This window comes from Truncatella angustata, assembly GCF_020726525.1.
Source record: "Truncatella angustata strain MPI-SDFR-AT-0073 chromosome Unknown BKA67scaffold_5, whole genome shotgun sequence".
In the NCBI taxonomy this organism is placed as follows: Eukaryota; Fungi; Ascomycota; class Sordariomycetes; order Amphisphaeriales; family Sporocadaceae; genus Truncatella; species Truncatella angustata.
The window spans coordinates 881,192-899,712 of NW_025763385.1; the positions used below are offsets into that span (position 1 = coordinate 881,192).

Below are 18,521 nucleotides of genomic sequence, written 5' to 3' on the forward strand. Positions count from 1 at the left end.
GAAGAACTTCTTTGGCTGGATACACAAGTTACCAATGTTTGCTGGCACCTCTCAAAGTCAAGTTGATATCAATTAACCTTAAGTTACTGATGCCGCGAGTAACAGGCCCCACATACGGTACCTCATACACATACATCCCAAGATTATATTCACGCGGTATCAAATGAGCGGATACATCCAGCGATATGAGCGCGTACCATGTCCTATTCCGATATTGGTGCGCATCGATTCTTTGATGCAGGGCCAATTTCATGAAATCATTCATGAGCTTGTATTTCAACGTGGCATATTACTTTATCAAGTCTGGTTCACAAGTAAATGCAAGCACATTTTTTAGAGACAGTAGGATCACTTTATCAAGATCGAAATTTATAATTCTGTAGGAACTTGGGATGTATGTAGTGCTTGGAATGCGACAGGCCATTATTGGTACTAAACCCCTGTGAGAATGAATCTGGCGTCCTGGAAAGCCATGAGGTGACACTGACCAACAATTGATTCCATTTTGCTGGTTACAGCGTGATTGTAAGCTTCAGGATGTTCCTATTTCTTATTCCTTGCCCATTCGTCCTCCCTAAGTCCTTTCATCACAGATATGAAGAGCTTGTCAGCAAGCCAGCCTGGAAACAAGGTTGTCGCAGCCTGCTGGACGGCGTGTCCCCAATAAGGGACCACTGACTTCCTGCCACACCCCGTCCGCGCCAGTATCGCTTTTGCCATCACGTCACCCGACGGCCCGAAGAGAGATGGCTGAATGTGCGTGTTATCTCCAGTTCCCGCTACCAGACCCACGCGATGGGTAATGACCTCGACATCCCGGTGCTCAAGTTCCATCTCACGCGCTACCGACAGGGCAAGGGAGCTGCCAAAAGTCTTGGACGCGGAGTAGAATGACAAGAGAGGCAACCCATTGTCGCTGAGGGAGCCAACATTGATGATCAGTCCCGGCTTGTTCTTTAGCAGTACTGGAATCAGCGTCGATGTCATCAGGGCTGGGAACATAGCATTGAGATGCACCGTCTCTATGATACTCTTCGCATCGTACTCCTCAAGCCTGCCGTAGGTGGGGCGGGTTGCCCCGCCGGCGTTGTTGATCAGAACCGTCAAGTTGATGTCCTGCACCAGCTCAAGGACCTCCTCGATCCAGGCCGCCGGCTCGACGTCGCAGGTCGATGCATTGATGACCAAGATACGAAATTCGTGGGTTGGATGCGCCTTCTGTAGCCCAGCTTTTACGGACTCCAGCTTCGATGCGTTGCGACCGTGTAGCACGACGTTAAAGCCCGAGCTGGCTAGCTCGTGCGCGAGCGCTTTCCCAATCCCCGCCGAGGCGCCTGTCACGAGTGCCCAGGCTGGCTTGCCGGACGTCGAATGGAGATATCTGTGCAGATGTGACGGGCGGGTGTAGGTGAGTGCAAAGCTGACGATTGGGTAGACAATGGTCAATAGCGTCAAGCCGCCCAGCGCTGATAGGGCACTGGTGAGGAAGGGCGCCATGCCGTGAACCGTCAAATACTAGAGGACCGATTCTTCTAGGTTAACGAAGTCAGTGCCGCGTTGTTATATGCTTGCCGGAAATCCTCTGGCATGCAGTTCTCGTTTAAAATTCCAGTCCGGCTAAAAACAACCCCAATCTTGCTGAAAATACCCCCCGATCCTTCCTCTACATCAAGATACCGCCTATTTTGCTTGGCAACAGCATGATCGCTTACCGGAAACGGAAATACTAATCAACCGTGATTTATGAGGTTATACGGCACTTATTAAGAAATTGGGTCATAAGTTTTGAAGATGGACCGGCGGACTCAGTCAGAGGATAGAGAGGTTTGGACTACCCCAAATCTCCTAGTTCACACCATCGTATGCTTCACTTCTCAGATATACGGTGTCTCTTCTCCTTACACTAGGCTAGAGGATGAATCTTGCATCTTATGCCGAGTTATTCCACAAATTGTTCCGGGCTTGTAACAATTTGTGAGTTTTGAATTTCTTTTTCCTAAGCCAGCTGAGACCTCAAGATGGGAATTTATGTTCGTCGTATTGCCCCCGGTGTTGACTGTCTTTGTGCTTTAGCCTCGCCGCTGTTCAAGTGATTCTGTGATGATGTTCTTATTCGAACAGTTGGCGATTCAACATACCCAACGTCAAATCTCATGGTGATCTGCAATGATGCAATAGCCCGAGACAAATTCAAAATACGTCACTCTAGATTACAGAACACTAAACACTGCGACTGAGTCATGCACCACGTGCTGACAACTGTCCCTGTGGTATTATTCAGCGTCCACCATGTCAATCCACTAAATCTTAGATCAGCAAGCCCAAAGCGGATGGTCCTTGCAAGAACGACTACCGATATCTCGAAACCAGCCAGCTAGTTGTATGATTAATGCAACGCGGGCCGAACCTGCCATAGGCACTTACCCATCATTAGCGCTGGCAAGTACCCTCCCAACAGCAGAGACCAACATGGAGCCCATTTGAGCTAGAGTGTGTTATTCCGAAGGCAGTTTTCTAGTGTCAGCCTCATGACTATCGTAATTTGGTGCTGACAGTTGCTACGGCCTAAATAAGGTCGGCTATTTTTATCTTGTCGTTGTATCAGGAATCGTTAATCTTGAATTGTTCATAAGTCCGGGCACTTTCCAGTATAAAAGTCAGCCCACCACTCGACTAACACTTGACATATAATTACATCACTATCACGTTGAACATAAGATGAGACACTCACTGCAAGGACTTGTAGCGCTCGCCGCGGCCCTCACCTCGGTCACGGCTCGCTCTATCTCCGTCGACTCTCGCAAAGAAGTACGCGCCTCGGCAATCGATACCTCCACCTTGAACGGCAAGTTCTTTGTCGGCTACCAGGCATGGTTTCGAAAACCGCACGAAGGAAATGGCAACTCACATTGGACAACGTAGGTCAAATCTCGTAATCGGTCAACAAATGGTCTTCAACTGACACCAGCACGTAGGGACCGAGATACACCGGAAATTGGACACGGTTAGTATTCTGTACTGATGATGGAAAGAATAAATACTAATCTTTTTGTATAGTTGGTGTTGACATGATCCCTAACGTTACAGGCTATCCACCAGAATGCCTCTTTGACACTCCCTTTACCAAGTCTGACGGCAGCCTTGTCCAGTTCTACTCTAACAACTGCGAAGGCGTTGTGGATCTCCACTTCAAGACCATGTCCGAATATGGGATCAGCGGCGCGTTTTTGCAGAGGTTCTATGGCTACATCCACGAAACTAACGGGAACTGGGTAGAGGTAAAACACCGTGTCCTCCGCAGTTTCACCTCTTTTCTCATATGGTAACACTACCTGTGTAGATTCTCAACTACGCCAAGAAGGCAGCTGAGAAGTACGGCCGAGGGTTTGTCATAGAGTATGATCTGAATGGCGCCTCCAGTGCCACGAGCGACGTCGCAGCAACTCTCCTCGCAGATCTAGCCGCGCTCAGCGACATCACCTCCTCGCCAGCATACATGCGCCATGACGGCAAACCAGTCATCGAGATCTGGGGCGTCGGCATCGTGTCCGAAGTGACGGCCGAGGATGCTGTCAACACCGTTACCGCGCTCAAGAACGCCGGGTATTACGTCATCCTGGGTGTGCAACAGGCCTGGCACGCGGAGCTCGTCGAGAACAGAACCGGCTACGGGAACGCGTTCAAGCTGGCCGACATGATCCAGCCCTGGACGGTAGGCGCGTATGGAAACGACAACTACCAGGACTTTCACGACGGGCGCCAGGCCGTCGAGGACACCGAGGCCCTGCACGAGCTGGGCATTGAAAGCAGTATCGTCGTCTGGCCCGGCGGCTCCAGCAGCAACGCGAACCCGAGCGAGACCTTCGACCACTTCCCGAGGTTCAACGGGTCGTTCTACCAGAAGCAGCTGGAAGGCGCCGTGGGCATGAAGCCCAGCTTCGTCTTCGGGGCCATGTTCGACGAGGTCAACGAGGCCACAGCCATATACCCCGTGCTGAGGAACAGCGAGCTGCCCACCAACCAGAGGTTCCTGGGCATCGATGACGATGCGGAGCCCGATGCATATTTGAAAATGGCTGGTAATGCCGCTGCGCAGATCGCCGCCGCCTGGGCCTGAGTTACGTCTTGAGGGTTCCCGGGGGGGCCTGAACTATAAAACCTGTACATAGAACTGCAAACTTGCTCACCCCTTTAGCCAACCAACGCTTAGATCATTCTATTTGAAGAACTTTACCTATATAAGCCTTGAGAAAGCGCGTCCTCTTAACAACTCCATGAAGCCACAGGTCACAGTGGTGCAGTGGTTATCCGCGCAGACCTAGGATCAATATCCTTATCTCAATATTATTATCTCGCTGGCTGAGCCGTCCCCCCTCAGCCAACCTTCTTTTTGTATTTTTGGAGGTTGCGAGTTCGAGATGCCCGCGACGGCTTTTTCTTCGTTGTGTGTTTTTGCTCCTTGGTGGACAGCGTAACAACAGAACACCGATAATCGTTCACGGCTGATGTAAAAGCTACCTCGTAAACATAGGTGGGCGTCAGACTATGGTTCATGAAGCTGTACTTTCTCTGGGGTTCCTGACATTTTATTGTCTTCTAATTTGGGCAGCGCTGGATCTGTTGAAGTCTTCTCGCGTTGTAGAGCGTCGACTGCTCGATCAGAATGCCCGCTGATGTTACCTCTTTCTGCCTTTGCTTTTCTCCCCTTTTCGGTGAAAGCCTTAGAATGCAACGATTTCTCGGAAACCGACTGCTCGAGTACCACAGCGCAGTAGTTGGTAAACCCTCTTTGGGTCAAACAGGGCAATTTTCTTCTATGCTTGATGTCAGATATCAAACAACCATGATTTGATGGATGAACCTCAAAATCTTTGTGTGATAAGTCGTAATTTTGATCAACAGCGGCAACCTGAAGTATCAAGATTCTTTGTGTATATAATTTTCTTTTTTGATTGACTAGGCTTAGGATTTCTATTTTATATAATCACCCATACCCTATACCTAGCATTGCAACAATACAACGCTTGCTAGATTTAGAGCTGCGCCTCGACCAGATTGTTCGCAAAGTTGGCATCGATGAACGGCACATTGGCATCACCCCAATCCGTGTTCGCGAGCGCGCTCTGGATGGTGCTGTCCAGACTTTCCCACGCGACCAGGGGCTGCTGGTCGCCCTTGGTGGTGGTAAAGGTCAGTGAGTGGTCCAGGATGCCGTTGGACTCGTACTCGATCAGCGGGCCGGTACCGCTGAAGGTAACGGCGCTCGCGGCCTTGGCGGCGAAACCGCCGTGCGCGGACGCCGCGACGCCCAGGACCGTGGCCGTCGTCGACTCCGACGACAGCCAGACAACGGCCGACTCCCAGTCGTGGCGGTGGCCGATGCCGAGCGAGCCCTCGAGTGCCGAGGGCTCGTCCTTCGGCCAGTACCACGCGTACATGATGGCGAAGGCGCCGTTGGCGCTCTCGGAACGGGTGTATATCTGCCCCGTGCTGGAGGTACAGTCGCCGGCAGGGTCACCGGTGGGTGAGAGACCCTCGCTGGTTGATGTGTCAGTATATAAAAGGTAAATAGTTTAAGTGTCAGGTTGGGGAACTTGTGGGCTCATGTGATAGGAACATACTTGGTGTTGCCACTGGCGTCGACCGCGGGATATGGCACACATCCGTTGAGACGGTACAAGAACGGCTTGTACTTCAGGTACAAAGTACCAGCAGTGGTTGAAGGTACCGTCTGAGGCAGGCCGACAATATCATCGTTGCCTACTGTTCCACGACGTAGCAATGGGCCGGCAAGCACGGCCGGGGCTGATGCGCCAAGAGCAGCAAGGCTAAGTGACTTGATGAGCTGCATGGCTGTGGCTTGAAGTCACGAAAAAATGGGGAAATGGTGATGGGCGTTCTAGCATGGCTTCTCAGAGCGCATTAAAAGATGGGAACACGTCCTCTCTGCCCAGATATATACCGCCGCCTCCATCCGTCTTTGAGATTTTGGATCCCTGAGATGGAGAGAGCGAGCTTCCAAAACCAGCAATAGCTCTGAGAGCGATGTTCTCAGAGGTGGGATTCTGTTCGGTAGCGTACCGCCTAGGATGACGATCTGCGCTCTAGGTCCGGCACGATGGACGGGGCCCCTGCCAAGAAAAGCGAGCACCTCCGCTTCGACCCTGTCTCACGTGTCCTGATTAGCGCATCATGGTTGGATTGTGCTGTATTCAAGGCATTACACGGTGTCCGCATCTGCAGTAACTAGATATACTTCCTGGGATCCTCGGCTCACGGAATTGGTCTTGTACAACCACGTGCCAAGACCTATTCGTAACCAACAACAGAACGATATATAAAGCATTTGGGGCATGGAATATCACAAGGTTGGTACTTGCAGGGGCCCACCCATCCGAACAAAATATATCCACTCGCTGTTTGTTCTTTTCGGCAATTGAACCTGCTAAGTGCTGAATCTGACGGTTTGTACTGCTCACAAAAGCTTGTATTGCGATACGTGCAGCAATACTTCAATGTGAAAGATCATTTGTAATTTGTTCTCCGATTTATGCCTTGTATCATGAAATAAATCGCCCGTCCCTACCGATTATATGATATAGTATGGTAATAATAAAGAAAGACAACTTGGTATCAGCAGATATATCCGGTAAAGCACGTTCTCCTACAAACGCCAGTAAATTCAAGGTTTTGTCCCCACGCCTGAAATGCTCTTTTCTTAACGCCGAGGATTTTGTCCATGAGTTGGGTAATGTACAGATCACAAAAAAGAAAAAAAGAAAAAAGAAAAAAAGAGAAGGGGATCTTCAGATCTAAAGAAACATAGAGTTTTAACGTTTCTTGTCGTGTCAACTCGACGGTCGGCTGTGTTGTGTTGTGTCCTCGTCAATTAGACGGAGTATTGGTAACAGAGATGACCCAGAACGATTGCCCAGAGGTAGCTAACTTGGCGAATATTACTGCACATTCAGAAACAAATCATCTCCTCTCCGTGTAGGTGTCAGCTTTGGTTGCCAAGTAGGTGTAGCCGGGAGTCCTCCCGTGCCAAGACCCCGCGGGCCTGGGGACATCATAGCCGCCATCTCCGGACTCAAAAACCCACCCGGGCCTTGGCGTTTCCATCCTGCAGGAGCGCCTTTCTTTCGACTGTTCTCAAGCGATAGCGCTGCGGCCTTCTCGTTCCCCACACGCTTCGCTAGCAACGAGCTGGCCACCGAAGATGTGGTCACAGCACTGGTTGGTGAGATGTATGACGAAACAGTCGTTCGAGGCGGTGGAAGGCCTTGAGTTTCTAGCCTTGGTGGCTTTTGCCGTGACAGTCTAAGTTCCGACCGAGGAGGTGGGTTGGGCGGCGGTTTGGGGAATTTTGACAGTGACGACTGCTCAGGAGAAAAGCCGGAACCTGCCGATTGCAATGGCGATGGTAGATACGGGACATTTCTAATTGACAGCTGAGGTAATCGCCTTGGGTTCAGTGGCTGCGGGTAGGCGGATGGTGACCCTTTTGCAGGAAGAAACGCGCCCAATGTCGGACTTGGTTGTCCTGGTGGCGATGCCGTGAAGTTTGGCCGTTTTGGTGGTGGTACGGTCCTTACTGTGCTCAAGTCCAGACGACCAGGAATCTTAGGATATCGGACTTGTGAGCGCCCAGTGGGCGTGTGAGGAGACTCCATGACCGGAGACAGTGAAGATAAAGGCCGCGGATCTTCCTCCTCGACCGGGGGGCTTTCATCAAAGGGGCCTCCCCCTGACGATGATGTTTGAATGGTTGTAACCGAGTCCATGGATGTCTTTGAATCTGCACGGCCCATTTTTCGTTTCCCAGAGCTACTACTCCTCTTCATCGCTGGCAATGGCGGCCGCACGGTGTTGCGTGGAGCACTGGCCTGCGAGTATGAGCTGGACACCTGGGATATGCTCGTGTCTCGAGCATCTGGCCTAAAAAACGCACGTTGTGGCTTGAAGACCTCAGGAGCAGACACGGCGGATAAAGCGCCCGCCATTGCAGCAGCGACGGCCTCTTCCTGCTTCTCAATCGGCGACTTGGTCAATGGGGTGTAAGTATCGAGCTCAGCAGCCTCCACAACCTCAGCCAGTTGCGACTGGCGATTAGTACTGCTCAAAACCCAGTTTCCCCATTTGTCGGCAACATAATATGTTGTCGCTGACTGAGGGTCTGTTGGTGGTGGCCGCCATATTTGACCGCCCTCTGGGGCTTCAATATCCAAATCGGCAAAAGCAGTCACATTGGTCATGGCACTTGTCCTGTCAGTTTGAGGTTGTGACGACCGAGGCCGAAGAGCAGGGTGGACTTGATTCGGAATATTTAGTGTAAGATTTGGTTTGGATGGCTTCAAAGGCTTTGGCGGCAATATTTTCGACCTTCGCCGCTCCTTAACTGGAGTCTGTTGCTTTGTGAATATCTCACTAAGAGGGCGCGAGATTGCGAGGCCAATAGTACTGCGATCAACATTCTGGTAGTCAGCAGTTTGTAGCGGTGTCTGAGGCTCTGGCGACCGTTGAGGCTTGAGGATCGGTGGAGAGATGTGAAATATCTTAGTGAACCTGGACACTGCCCCACCAGTGCCGTCGTCGAAGCTGCTCTTTTCGTCCATTGGTAAAAAGCCGTCATCGTCAAGTCCGGGATACTTCCGTCGTCTGGCATGGCGAGCAAGGAAGATAGCTCCTAGTGCTAGGACGATAGCAACGGCAACGCCGACCGAGATGCCAATGATCTGGGCCGTCCCCAGGGACACGGATGCAGTAGGCGTCCCTGTTTCGGATGTCTGAGGACTGGCCGTTTCTGAAGTTGTTGTCGTCGTTGAAGAGGTACGCGACGCCGACGAAGTTGAAGTGGATGACGATACTATAGTGGTGGTTGCTCTGGTAGTAGTGGCCATTGTTGTCGATGTTCTTTCACTCGCGATGCTAGATGTACTAGAGATTATAGATGTCGTCGCGGTCGTCGTTGTTGTCGTGGTTGATGGTGCTATCCTTACACTGCCACCACCAACGAGGAAAGCTGCGGATAGAGGCGTTGGCTGCGTGTTCGGTAGAACGCTGACCTGTCCCGAGCACATTTGATACGCCGTCCCAGCTTCTATTCCAGTTATAAGTGACTGTCCATGACAGCAAGTATATTGATAATCACACTTACGGTTGCCCTCGTCAGCCGTACAAATACCAAATGCGAATGATCCGCCAATACACTCTGCAGCGGCCTCTCCAATGGTCAAACCGTCCGACGATTTATGCGAACATAAACATTGTAAGGACGGTGTGGTCCCACATGCCGTCGATAGGTAGTTCTCTTTGATGAACGCGGTAAAACAGCCTTGGGCGCAGTTGGGGATGAAGGCAGCAACTTCACTTGTAAGATTCACATTGTAGGCACTAGCAATCGATATCAAGGCCCATATTAGCAATTGTTGAGACAATGGCTTAAAGGCCATTCTAGAGAACATCTAGGAAGTATTGTTAACGATCTGGCGTTGATCAAAGATAGTATCCATCCTTGATTTCATTGAGATGTGGTGCTCTGTGCCGCTTCTAACAGTGATGCCGGTAGTGAGAGGAAAGGTGGTGACATGCTCGCCCAACGCTTGGAATAAACGGCAACGAGTACGTTTCAAACCACAATTCTTGTCTCCAGAAAGGCCAACTGAGTAGAAACAGAGAACCGAGGGCGTTGGCTTACCTAGGAAATGGATAACGGTCTATAAGAGACGGCCAGCATCTCATCATAGTGGTCTAACACGGCCGACAAAGAAGATGCAGGGATTACAATGTCGAACTTTAGAAAGCAGGGGGAAAAGAATATGACCCAGAAGCGAGGAAAGAGTAGATTACAACAAGGACGAAACGCAAGCAAGGAAAATGACAAGTAGAGAAACTTTGTTACAGAATACAATGTCAGAACCAACAGGAGGCGAGATGGCCAGATGGAGGCCGACCCTTTACCTATATGAGGCTCACCTTCTAGACACCACCCCGGAATGCTTGGCGACTGTAGACAAATAATATTGGTGCAACAGATAATAGTCATCCGACTGACACCGCGTGCCGCCAACGCGCAGCGCATCGCAGAATGCTATCCGTCCGGCAGGAGCCACAGTTGCGTCATGGCGAAGCATGCAGAAGACATGGGCAAAGATGAGTTGCCATCTTCTGGAGATAGATCCCGCCGAAGCTAAAAGAGGTTCCAACGGGTGGCTATTCACAGTTGTGATTGGACAGGCACCCCGAGTCGGATGTATGAATGGTCAGGGCTACCTGCAGGTCCTTGGGAAAGGGTCAATCGAGATAGAAAAGCACGCCAGCAAGAATAGAAGCGAAAGGCGACCCAGCTAGGCTGTGCCTAAACGATTGGATGTGGGAGGTAATTTGCGCGCGCCTAAAAGTTGGGGTCTTGATGCAAAAGCGCTTAAAAAAGCTACGAAGCTGCAGGTATCTATTTCGACCAATGGAGGCTGTGCCCCTCTACCCAGTATTTCAACTGCAACGCAAGAAACAGTTGTGATAAATTCTCCTTTGTTTCGGTTGCGTGAGGCGCAGATTACTGGATGTGACTACGACTGCATGTCGATTGCGTCCTTACGCTGGTGTAATCTGCAGCAGTCCATTGAATCTGCAATTCGATGTCGTTTGAGTCTTGACCCGAAGATAGCATAGCATAGCGATGGCAAATGTAGCAGGTTGCTCGTGTGCAGGTATGGAGGCTTACAATCCATTTATTGCTTACGAATTTGCTGTAGGGATGGTTGAAGAAGGCCAAGCCACGAAATTAGTATGAAAATCATATTTTGATCAAATCAGAACAGTTCATCATTTTTGTGGTATCATGGTTCTCATGTCTATCCCGTCCGCATTCTCTCATTCATTAAGCACAGCCTTTTCTCATCCGACATGGCAAGGCAGATCCTTTTCATCTGAATGGTCCAGCTTCACATAGCTCTTGACAATTCCAAAATTCCAAAACTGATGCAATATGCAACCGCCAAGCTGCCACCATGTCAACGACAACGGATTCGTACGATTCCGCTGGTCCACGTTGTTCACTTGGCGCCAACAGGTTTGTATCATCCTAGACCATATCCTATTTGGCACTAGGATTGAATGAAGCTTGGGCTCTCGTTGACTTGATGACACGCTGCACCTCGGCCTCTGTAGCATCCCAATCGTCGGGCACCAGGCGGATCAGATCAATCTCATATTTCTCTGCGATGTCTTGGAGGGCCTCGAAACTCTTCTTGTCATAGATGAACGTGATGCTGACGCCAACTCGTCCGAACCGACCTGTTCGACCGATACGGTGCAGATAGGTTTCTGCGTCAGGCTCACGATCGCCAAAGCCCTTCATGGGAACGTCGTAGTTGATGACCATGTTGACACTCGATACATCAATGCCACGAGCGAGAACGTTTGTCGTGATCAGGACCTTGGTTCGGCCAGTTCTGAACTCATCAATAAGCGCATCTCGGGCATTACCCTCGAAGGCTCCGTGGAGAGCAGTGACCTTGTGACCGTCCTCTGTCATCCGCTTCATAATCTCATTGGCACTTTCGCGGGTCTGGGATGATTAGTGCGGCTCTTGGCGATTGTAAGTTATTACTGAACATACCTTGACGAAGATGATAGAAGAACCAATTGTCAAAAGGCCATAAAGCTGACACAGAATGCCGTACTTGTCGGATTCGTTGGGGCAATCCATGAACATTTGTGAAATGCCGCGAACAGTGAGCTCCTGAACCTTGAGCTTGATCTGATTGGCATTCGGGGCAAACTGTGCAGCGTATCGAAGAACCTTGTCAGGGAAGGTGGCAGAAAACAGAAGAATTTGCACCGTCTTGGGAAGCATACTGGAAAAGAGGGTCAGAAGGGGGCGTAGGAAGAGAAAAGAATGGTGGGAACTTACCCCTTGACTCGGGCGCACTGCTCACCAAGGCCTTGCTGATCAAGCATGTTATCGGCTTCGTCAATAACGAGTACCTTCAACTGCGAGACGTCAATCTGTCGTCGTCTAATCAGATCCATGACGGTGCCGGGGGTAGCGCAGATAACGCTAGCCTCGACCTTGGTATCTCTTGCAATAACACCGGGGACGGCAGCTTCCACAATCAGGGTTTGACAGAACTGGCCGATGAGCTGCACAACACCCTGGATCTGGCGGGCGAGCTCACGGGTAGGAGCAAGGATCAGTGCTTGCGGTTGGTTGGGCATGTTTAGGTCTATGCGAGACAAGACTGTGGTTACGAATGCTGCCGTCTTGCCAGTGCCTGACTGGGACTGAGCAATCATGTTCTGAGGGGGGTTGGCCAACATCAGGGGCAAAGCCTTCTCCTGGACCTTGGAGGGCTTCTGAAACTGCATAGCGATAAGGCCTTGGAGGACAGCATCAGGTCTGGTGAGATGATTTGATTAGCAGGGGAGCGAGCAGGAAAAATATGCATGGTGACGGGATAAATATACACACAAACCGAGCTCCTGGAACGACTTGACTGAGCCTAGAGGGTGGTCCTTATGTTGTTGCAGCTCGTTGAGTGAAACTTCAACATCGTAATCGACCTCTTGTAAGTTGGAGCCACCAGCGGCTTCACCAGCACCATCGGTCTGAGCAGGGGTGATGGATGCTTCCTCTTGAGGTGCTTCAGCTGCAGCTGCAGGTGCCTCTGCCGGCTGAGCATCCTCAGGCTTTGTGATCCTGCTCGCAAGGTCCGACATTGCTGAAGGGCCTTCGTAGGATTTGCGGCGATGTCCGTGGAGGGTGGGGAGCGGTTCGTGGGTGAATAGAATGGGAGGTTGTCGCGAAGGCTATGCGCCTGAAATGGGCGGTCGAGGTTGGTGGGGGAAAACTGATGGAAGGTTAGGCATTGAAATGGCGAGAAGATTGGAAGGCAGGCCACACGATTGAATAGACTTACCAGCTCGGGAGACGTCTTTGCGAACCTCCTCTCAGTATGCGAAAGTGTGATGGCGACCTTGGTTTATGTGCTGTGACGGAGGCAGACAGCTTCCATTCTCGCAATTCGTGTGTTGCGGTCGAGGCTCCCGTTTTTGGTTGCCCCAATCCGCCCCACATGGCCACCCCGCCATAGTAAATGCTTCACCTTGCCCCGCTGCCGCTTGGATTGACATTCACAAGAACGACCACCCACTCACTGATATTGATATCGGTAAGCGACTTGGGAATAGTTTGCCCTACGTGATCGACAACGCTTCCGCTAAGGCCTTAGCGAGTAGATGAGAGAGCAAGCCCAAGACAAGAGGCTTCTCTTCGACGAGATGGAACCAAGTCGATATCACCTAAGTGGCAGGGCCTCGGGTATTTCCTGCTTAACCAGCTATGCTTGGATTTGGGCAATGCAGGCAAGGTCTAACAAGCTCACGAGGCTCATTGCCGCTACGCTGTGCAATTCTACAACGAAAATTCGTAATCCTTGCTATCCACCCATGTGTCACTAATCAAGAAATACAGGTTTTGTTATAAATCACAACTTGATAAATGCATTGCAAATGTGGCTCCTTTGAATATATCTGTCATGAACATCTAACATCTACCAACTTATTCTGTTTCCGGAATGTGGTCTTATTGGCGGCTGAACGTGCACAGCTGGGGGCCTGGGGACGCTGAATGTGTTTGAAGTATTTGAACGTACTTGAGGACTTCAGGTAATGAATGCATAAGCCCCGCCTAAAATGCACTTTGTCAGGGGTGGGTGCCAAAATTGGTGGGGCAGGACGCCAAGAAACGGCAGCCCAAACCGCAATACGTCTGCAATTTAGTCTAGTAGCTGTAGCAAACTCCAAACTTGAAGGCATTGAAGGGTTTTTGGTGGGGGCGGGGTTGCTTTCGGTCGAGTTCCCTTCAACAATGACTATGACCCAGGTTCAATGTCAATATTAACGTTAATGAATGGCGGGATGAAAGCTGGCAATCGAGACGGGAATTAAGTGGGCAAGGGGTCTTTCAGGCAGAAACCGAAACAAAACAAGACAAGACGAAATAATGTGCCAGCGCCTTTGTAATCAAAGTCAAGCATGTGCAGAGTGCGCCATTCCCAGCAATGGGTTTATCGGGTATCAGCGAGTGGTGGAAACCGTAATAGAGGCGTTGACTACGGTAGTCGGTGCATCTATTCTGCCAAGGAAATACCTTACCTTTGAGTGAAAGCGATCCGTTGCTTCAACACGTCTGGAGAGCCGTGCCTTTGCCTGACCTGGTTGCTGAGCATCTCTCTTTCCAATGACCATGTACTCCGCATGACAGCTCAGATTACAACATCCGGCAATACCAGCGTCTGCGACCAAGGAATTGCACAATGAGATCAAGTGCCTAAATCCAACGATAGACACCAATGATGGTTATTCATCCTCACTCATAAATCCAACCAGAGAATATATATAAACCAATAATACAACCAAGGCAACAACATGTATGATGTAAGTTATGCTCATGTACATATATATATGTATACATGTATATATGGCAGCTCGTGTAAGCCCTGGGAACTTGGAGGCTGTTGTGAGGCTCTGGACGCGGGGTTGGCCGGCCCATGGTGCCGAGCCGCTGGATCCTTTCGTTATTGGCAAGCATCACAGCGCGCATACTCCGTGATCCGGGCGGGAAACTCTAAGGTTAGGTCAACGCAATACCTAAAGGTGGGCTGTGCCTCGTCGCTTCTCGGCCTAACCCAGTGGAAAAACACACGAACGTTTGGTCTCACTCGTGAGTATCACCATCGATGCACCTTCATGTCATGGCTGTGTCGCACGAAGCATATGTAACCCGACTTGCTTATTTTACATCCAAATACTCCACCGAATGAATCTGCCATTGTCGCTCTTGCATGCCTACCGTCCCGTATTCCGCGTTCCGTACTTCCTCGACCCCCTCCAGCAGCCATGGCCGAGGTAGATGTGCCGCCGACCTTCGGCGCCGAGTTGAAGGTACGAGACTATTCAATACCCCCCTCTGCTGCACTCAAAGTAGAAAACAACAACGGCCGCATCCGTGTCGGAAGCATTGACTGTTCATCATACTCACTCCTGCGCCTATCTAGGATGGCTTTCGACCGGCGAGCGCCTGGGTCGCCAACGGCATTGCCTGGCTTGACGATATACAACAATATTACCGCGAACGAAGCGCAATCGAGAAGGAGTACAGCGCCAAACTGAACGCCCTAGCCAAGAGGTATTTTGAGAAGAAGAACAAGAAATCCATCAGTCTGAGCGTCGGCGACACACCGACCATGACCCCTGGGTCTCTCGAAAGTGCCTCACTTACCACGTGGACGACACAACTCACCACACTCGAGTCGAGAGCCGACGAGCATGAGAAGTATGCCAACGCCCTGATCGCAAAGGTCGCCGATCCCCTCAAGTTCTTTGGCGCCAAGTTTGAAGAACTCCGCAAGCGACACGTGGAATTCGCGGATAAGTTGGAAGGCGAAAGAGAGGCCTCGTACGCTGCGCTGCGGAAGACCAAGGGCAAATATGACCAGGCCTGCTCCGAGCTGGAGAGCAAGCGCAAGAAGTCGGAGTCATCCTTTGATAAGGCCAAGGCACAGAGCAACTACCAGCAACAGCTACACGATGCCAACAATGTCAAGAATACCTATTTGATAGCCATAAATGTCACCAATAAGCAAAAGGAGAAGTACTACCACGAGTACGTGCCGGAACTGCTTGACAGCCTGCAAGACCTCTCAGAGTTCAAGACACTCAAGCTGAACGGGCTATGGACCATGGCCGCTTCCCTCGAGACCGGATTGCTGCAGCAGAGCAACGGACTGTTGGAGCACATGTCCCAGGAGATTCAGCGAAACCAACCACATCTCGACTCGATGATGTACATTCGGCACAATCTTGGCTCATGGCAGGAACCTGCAGATAAAGTCTTCGAGCCAAGCCCGGTATGGCACGATGACGAGAGCATGGTCGTCGACGAGGCTGCCAAGATCTTCTTGCGCAACGTCCTGAACAAATCCAAGAGCCAACTCGGAGATCTGAGACGAGAGGTTGACAAGAAGCGGAGGGAGGTTGAAGGAGTGAAGAGGATAAAACAACGGATACGCGACGGTACCGAAATCAAGGACGAAATACTGGTCGTGGCTCAGCTTTTCGCCATGCAGGAGGACCTTCATCAGGTGGACCAGAGACGCATTACAGCCGAAGTCGAGACTTCGACAATCACATCCACGGTGGGAGATGTCACTCTAGGCGCCAAAAACCACAATTTCAAATCGCAAACGTTCAAGATCCCTACGAATTGTGATTTGTGCGGTGAGAGGATTTGGGGTCTGTCGGCAAAGGGTTTTGACTGTCGTGACTGTGGATATACATGCCACAGTAAATGCGAGATGAAAGTACCGGCCGAGTGTCCCGGTGAGCTATCCAAGGAGGAGCGGAAGAAATTCAAATCGGAACGCCAAACATCAACGAGCACTCTGCTTAAGCCGGCAGCCGGAGCACATGGCAGCGTGTCTGAACTGCCCGACCTCAGCCGGTCCAACACGATGAACTCTCTTAGCTCCGGCTATGCAGCTAGCGCTCATCGATCTATCACTGGACCGGCAGCACCGAAATCGCCAGTAGAGGAGACGCCGCCTGAGACTGGCCCAAGACCATCGATATCATCCGCTGCGACCAGAAAGACGCGCCTAGTCGCCCCTCCCCCGACTGCCTATATTAGTGAATTGCCTGGTAGTCCGGTCAATGGCTCAGGGGCAAGTAAACCGGAGCACAAGGCCAAAACGCTATACTCTTTTGAGGCCAGTGGTGAAGGTGAATTGACTGTTCACGAGGGCCGAGACGTTACAGTATTAGAACCCGATGGCAAGTCCTTCTCAGTTCCCCTGAATAACTTTGGGAATTATCGTGCCTGACTAACGATTTCTACGCGTAGATGGATCGGGTTGGGTCAAGATACGTGCTGGATACAAGGAGGGAATTGTGCCTGCGAGCTACCTTGAAATGCTTCCCGACGCTCCTGCGCCGATAGTACCACAAGATACAGGCGGTTCTGTCAACCGTCCTGCTTCAACCTATTCTAATTCTGGCTCATCTATCGGCGGCTCGTCGGCCATCAAGAAAAAGGGCCCTGCAGTGGCCCCACGCCGGGGAGCGAAGAAGCTTAAATATGTTGTGGCTTTATACGACTATACTGCACAGAGTGATGCGGAATTCAACATGGTGGAAGGTGACCGTTTCGTCCTAGTGAAGGAAGATCCGGGCGATGGGTGGGCTGAGGTTGAGAAAGGAGGCCAGACCAAGAGTGTGCCTGCGAGTTACATTCAGTTGGAGTCTTCATAGCGTGTGAACTCGAGGAAGAAAGAACTCTTCAAGGGCCGAAGATTTGGCATTAAGCGAACGAACTTGGAACCTATCCAGTCAGTTTCCTCAGAGCTGCTGGACGTTGCATGATTGCATTGAGCAAACCCCAGAGCGTTGTACGCCCTAGAGTCCTAGAAAATAAAGTTGCTGACCAGCACAACAACTGCAACTTCAGAATTTACAGAAGAATGTAGGAAAACACGAGCTTGATGGTGAAATCATGATATGTGATTTAGGAACAATTTCATCTGGCTGCGGAAATCAGCCCGCTGTGGGGTAGAATTTTCCCATGCAGACCATGAACCTCGACTAACTTAGAAAATTGTCTACTCCCTTGCAATTCACCGCTCAGGCACAGCAATTTACAAGAGTCAAGGACACGATTTTGATTCCTCCAGCAGGCGAGCGATAGAAGCGCATCCATAGTGCAAGGCGTGTCGGTGTTTATTTCTTTCGGCAAAATTCGACAGAACCACGCCTTTCCTTCGTTCCTTCTCCACCACACACAACACATACCCGCCCCATCTCCGGTTCTCTTCCACTTTCTCAGAACTCCCCGAACGCTCCCCCCAACAACAACAACAACAACAACAAAGGAGGAACAATATGGCCCAAGGCAGCATCAAGATGAAGGCCCCGGCCTCCAAGGCCGCGGGAAAGCCCAACTCGGCCAAGACGAAGAAAGGCGCCCGCGTGGCCAAGCCCAAGAACGCGACCGGCTCCGCCAAGGTCCAGAAGAAGTACAGCTCCGGGCTTGCCAACAGGACCGAGAAGCTGCTCGGCGAGCGCGCCGGCCACCTCGAGATGATCGGCAAGGGCCGCGACCGCGCCTCGGGCGCCAAGAACGAGGCCAAGGGCGGCACCAAGAAGTTTGGCTGAAGCGGCGACGACCGAGGAGGTGGGGGAAGGAGGACGATGAGGATGTTTCTTGGAAATGAGTCTTGGGGGCTCTGTGCCTGGGCTTGATGACACCCAGAGATAAGGCCAATGGAGGAGTCACGGACAGATGAAGGAGAAGAAGGAGCTCAGACCGCGGCTTTGGTTGTGGGGAGGTTCGGAGATGAGACGGCGTGTGTGCCGCATGACGACTGTATCGTTTCTCCGAAGGAGGTTCTTCAAAGGACTAGAACAAGGGGATTTTAGGGCCGAGGTGCGTATGCCATGCGGCCTAGTACTTGGCGTACTGTCGC

At 51.1% G+C, this 18,521-nt stretch overlaps 6 protein-coding genes across 6 annotated transcripts; 2 read left to right on the forward strand and 4 right to left on the reverse strand.

Annotated features, from left to right (window-relative positions):
* Positions 1-352: 352 nt before the first annotated feature.
* Positions 353-1,712, reverse strand: BKA67DRAFT_567460 (short chain dehydrogenase). Its single transcript, XM_046102974.1, has one exon. It carries the CDS (start codon positions 1,495-1,497, stop codon positions 544-546), a length of 954 nt encoding a protein of 317 aa, XP_045957031.1. The 5' UTR covers positions 1,498-1,712; the 3' UTR covers positions 353-543.
* An 870-nt stretch (positions 1,713-2,582) lies between these two features.
* On the forward strand, positions 2,583-4,253 carry BKA67DRAFT_300843 (uncharacterized protein). Its single transcript, XM_046096070.1, has 4 exons — positions 2,583-2,918; positions 2,976-3,004; positions 3,058-3,278; positions 3,341-4,253. The coding sequence occupies exons 1-4, from the start codon at positions 2,719-2,721 to the stop codon at positions 4,115-4,117; spliced, it is 1,227 nt and encodes a 408-aa protein (XP_045957032.1). The 5' UTR covers positions 2,583-2,718; the 3' UTR covers positions 4,118-4,253.
* Positions 4,254-5,033: 780 nt separating this feature from the next.
* Positions 5,034-5,851, reverse strand: BKA67DRAFT_519973 (necrosis inducing protein; the record flags this gene model as incomplete). Its single annotated transcript, XM_046098143.1, has 2 exons — positions 5,034-5,538; positions 5,622-5,851. The coding sequence occupies 2 exons, from the start codon at positions 5,849-5,851 to the stop codon at positions 5,034-5,036; spliced, it is 735 nt and encodes a 244-aa protein (XP_045957033.1).
* A 1,035-nt stretch (positions 5,852-6,886) lies between these two features.
* On the reverse strand, positions 6,887-9,580 carry BKA67DRAFT_300881 (uncharacterized protein). The gene is made up of 2 exons (XM_046096071.1): positions 9,158-9,580; positions 6,887-9,100 (listed from the first exon to the last, which is right to left on the reverse strand). Exons 1-2 carry the CDS (start codon positions 9,462-9,464, stop codon positions 6,957-6,959), a joined length of 2,451 nt encoding a protein of 816 aa, XP_045957034.1. The 5' UTR covers positions 9,465-9,580; the 3' UTR covers positions 6,887-6,956.
* A 1,216-nt stretch (positions 9,581-10,796) lies between these two features.
* Positions 10,797-13,091, reverse strand: BKA67DRAFT_567470 (P-loop containing nucleoside triphosphate hydrolase protein). Its single transcript, XM_046102975.1, has 5 exons — positions 12,921-13,091; positions 12,473-12,851; positions 11,915-12,400; positions 11,621-11,858; positions 10,797-11,569 (listed from the first exon to the last, which is right to left on the reverse strand). The coding sequence occupies exons 2-5, from the start codon at positions 12,718-12,720 to the stop codon at positions 11,096-11,098; spliced, it is 1,446 nt and encodes a 481-aa protein (XP_045957035.1). The 5' UTR covers positions 12,721-12,851; positions 12,921-13,091; the 3' UTR covers positions 10,797-11,095.
* Positions 13,092-14,665: 1,574 nt separating this feature from the next.
* BKA67DRAFT_567475 (BZZ1 protein) lies at positions 14,666-17,533 on the forward strand. Its single transcript, XM_046102976.1, has 3 exons — positions 14,666-14,946; positions 15,060-16,833; positions 16,904-17,533. Exons 1-3 carry the CDS (start codon positions 14,902-14,904, stop codon positions 17,308-17,310), a joined length of 2,226 nt encoding a protein of 741 aa, XP_045957036.1. The 5' UTR covers positions 14,666-14,901; the 3' UTR covers positions 17,311-17,533.
* The last annotated feature ends 988 nt before the right edge of the window (positions 17,534-18,521 follow it).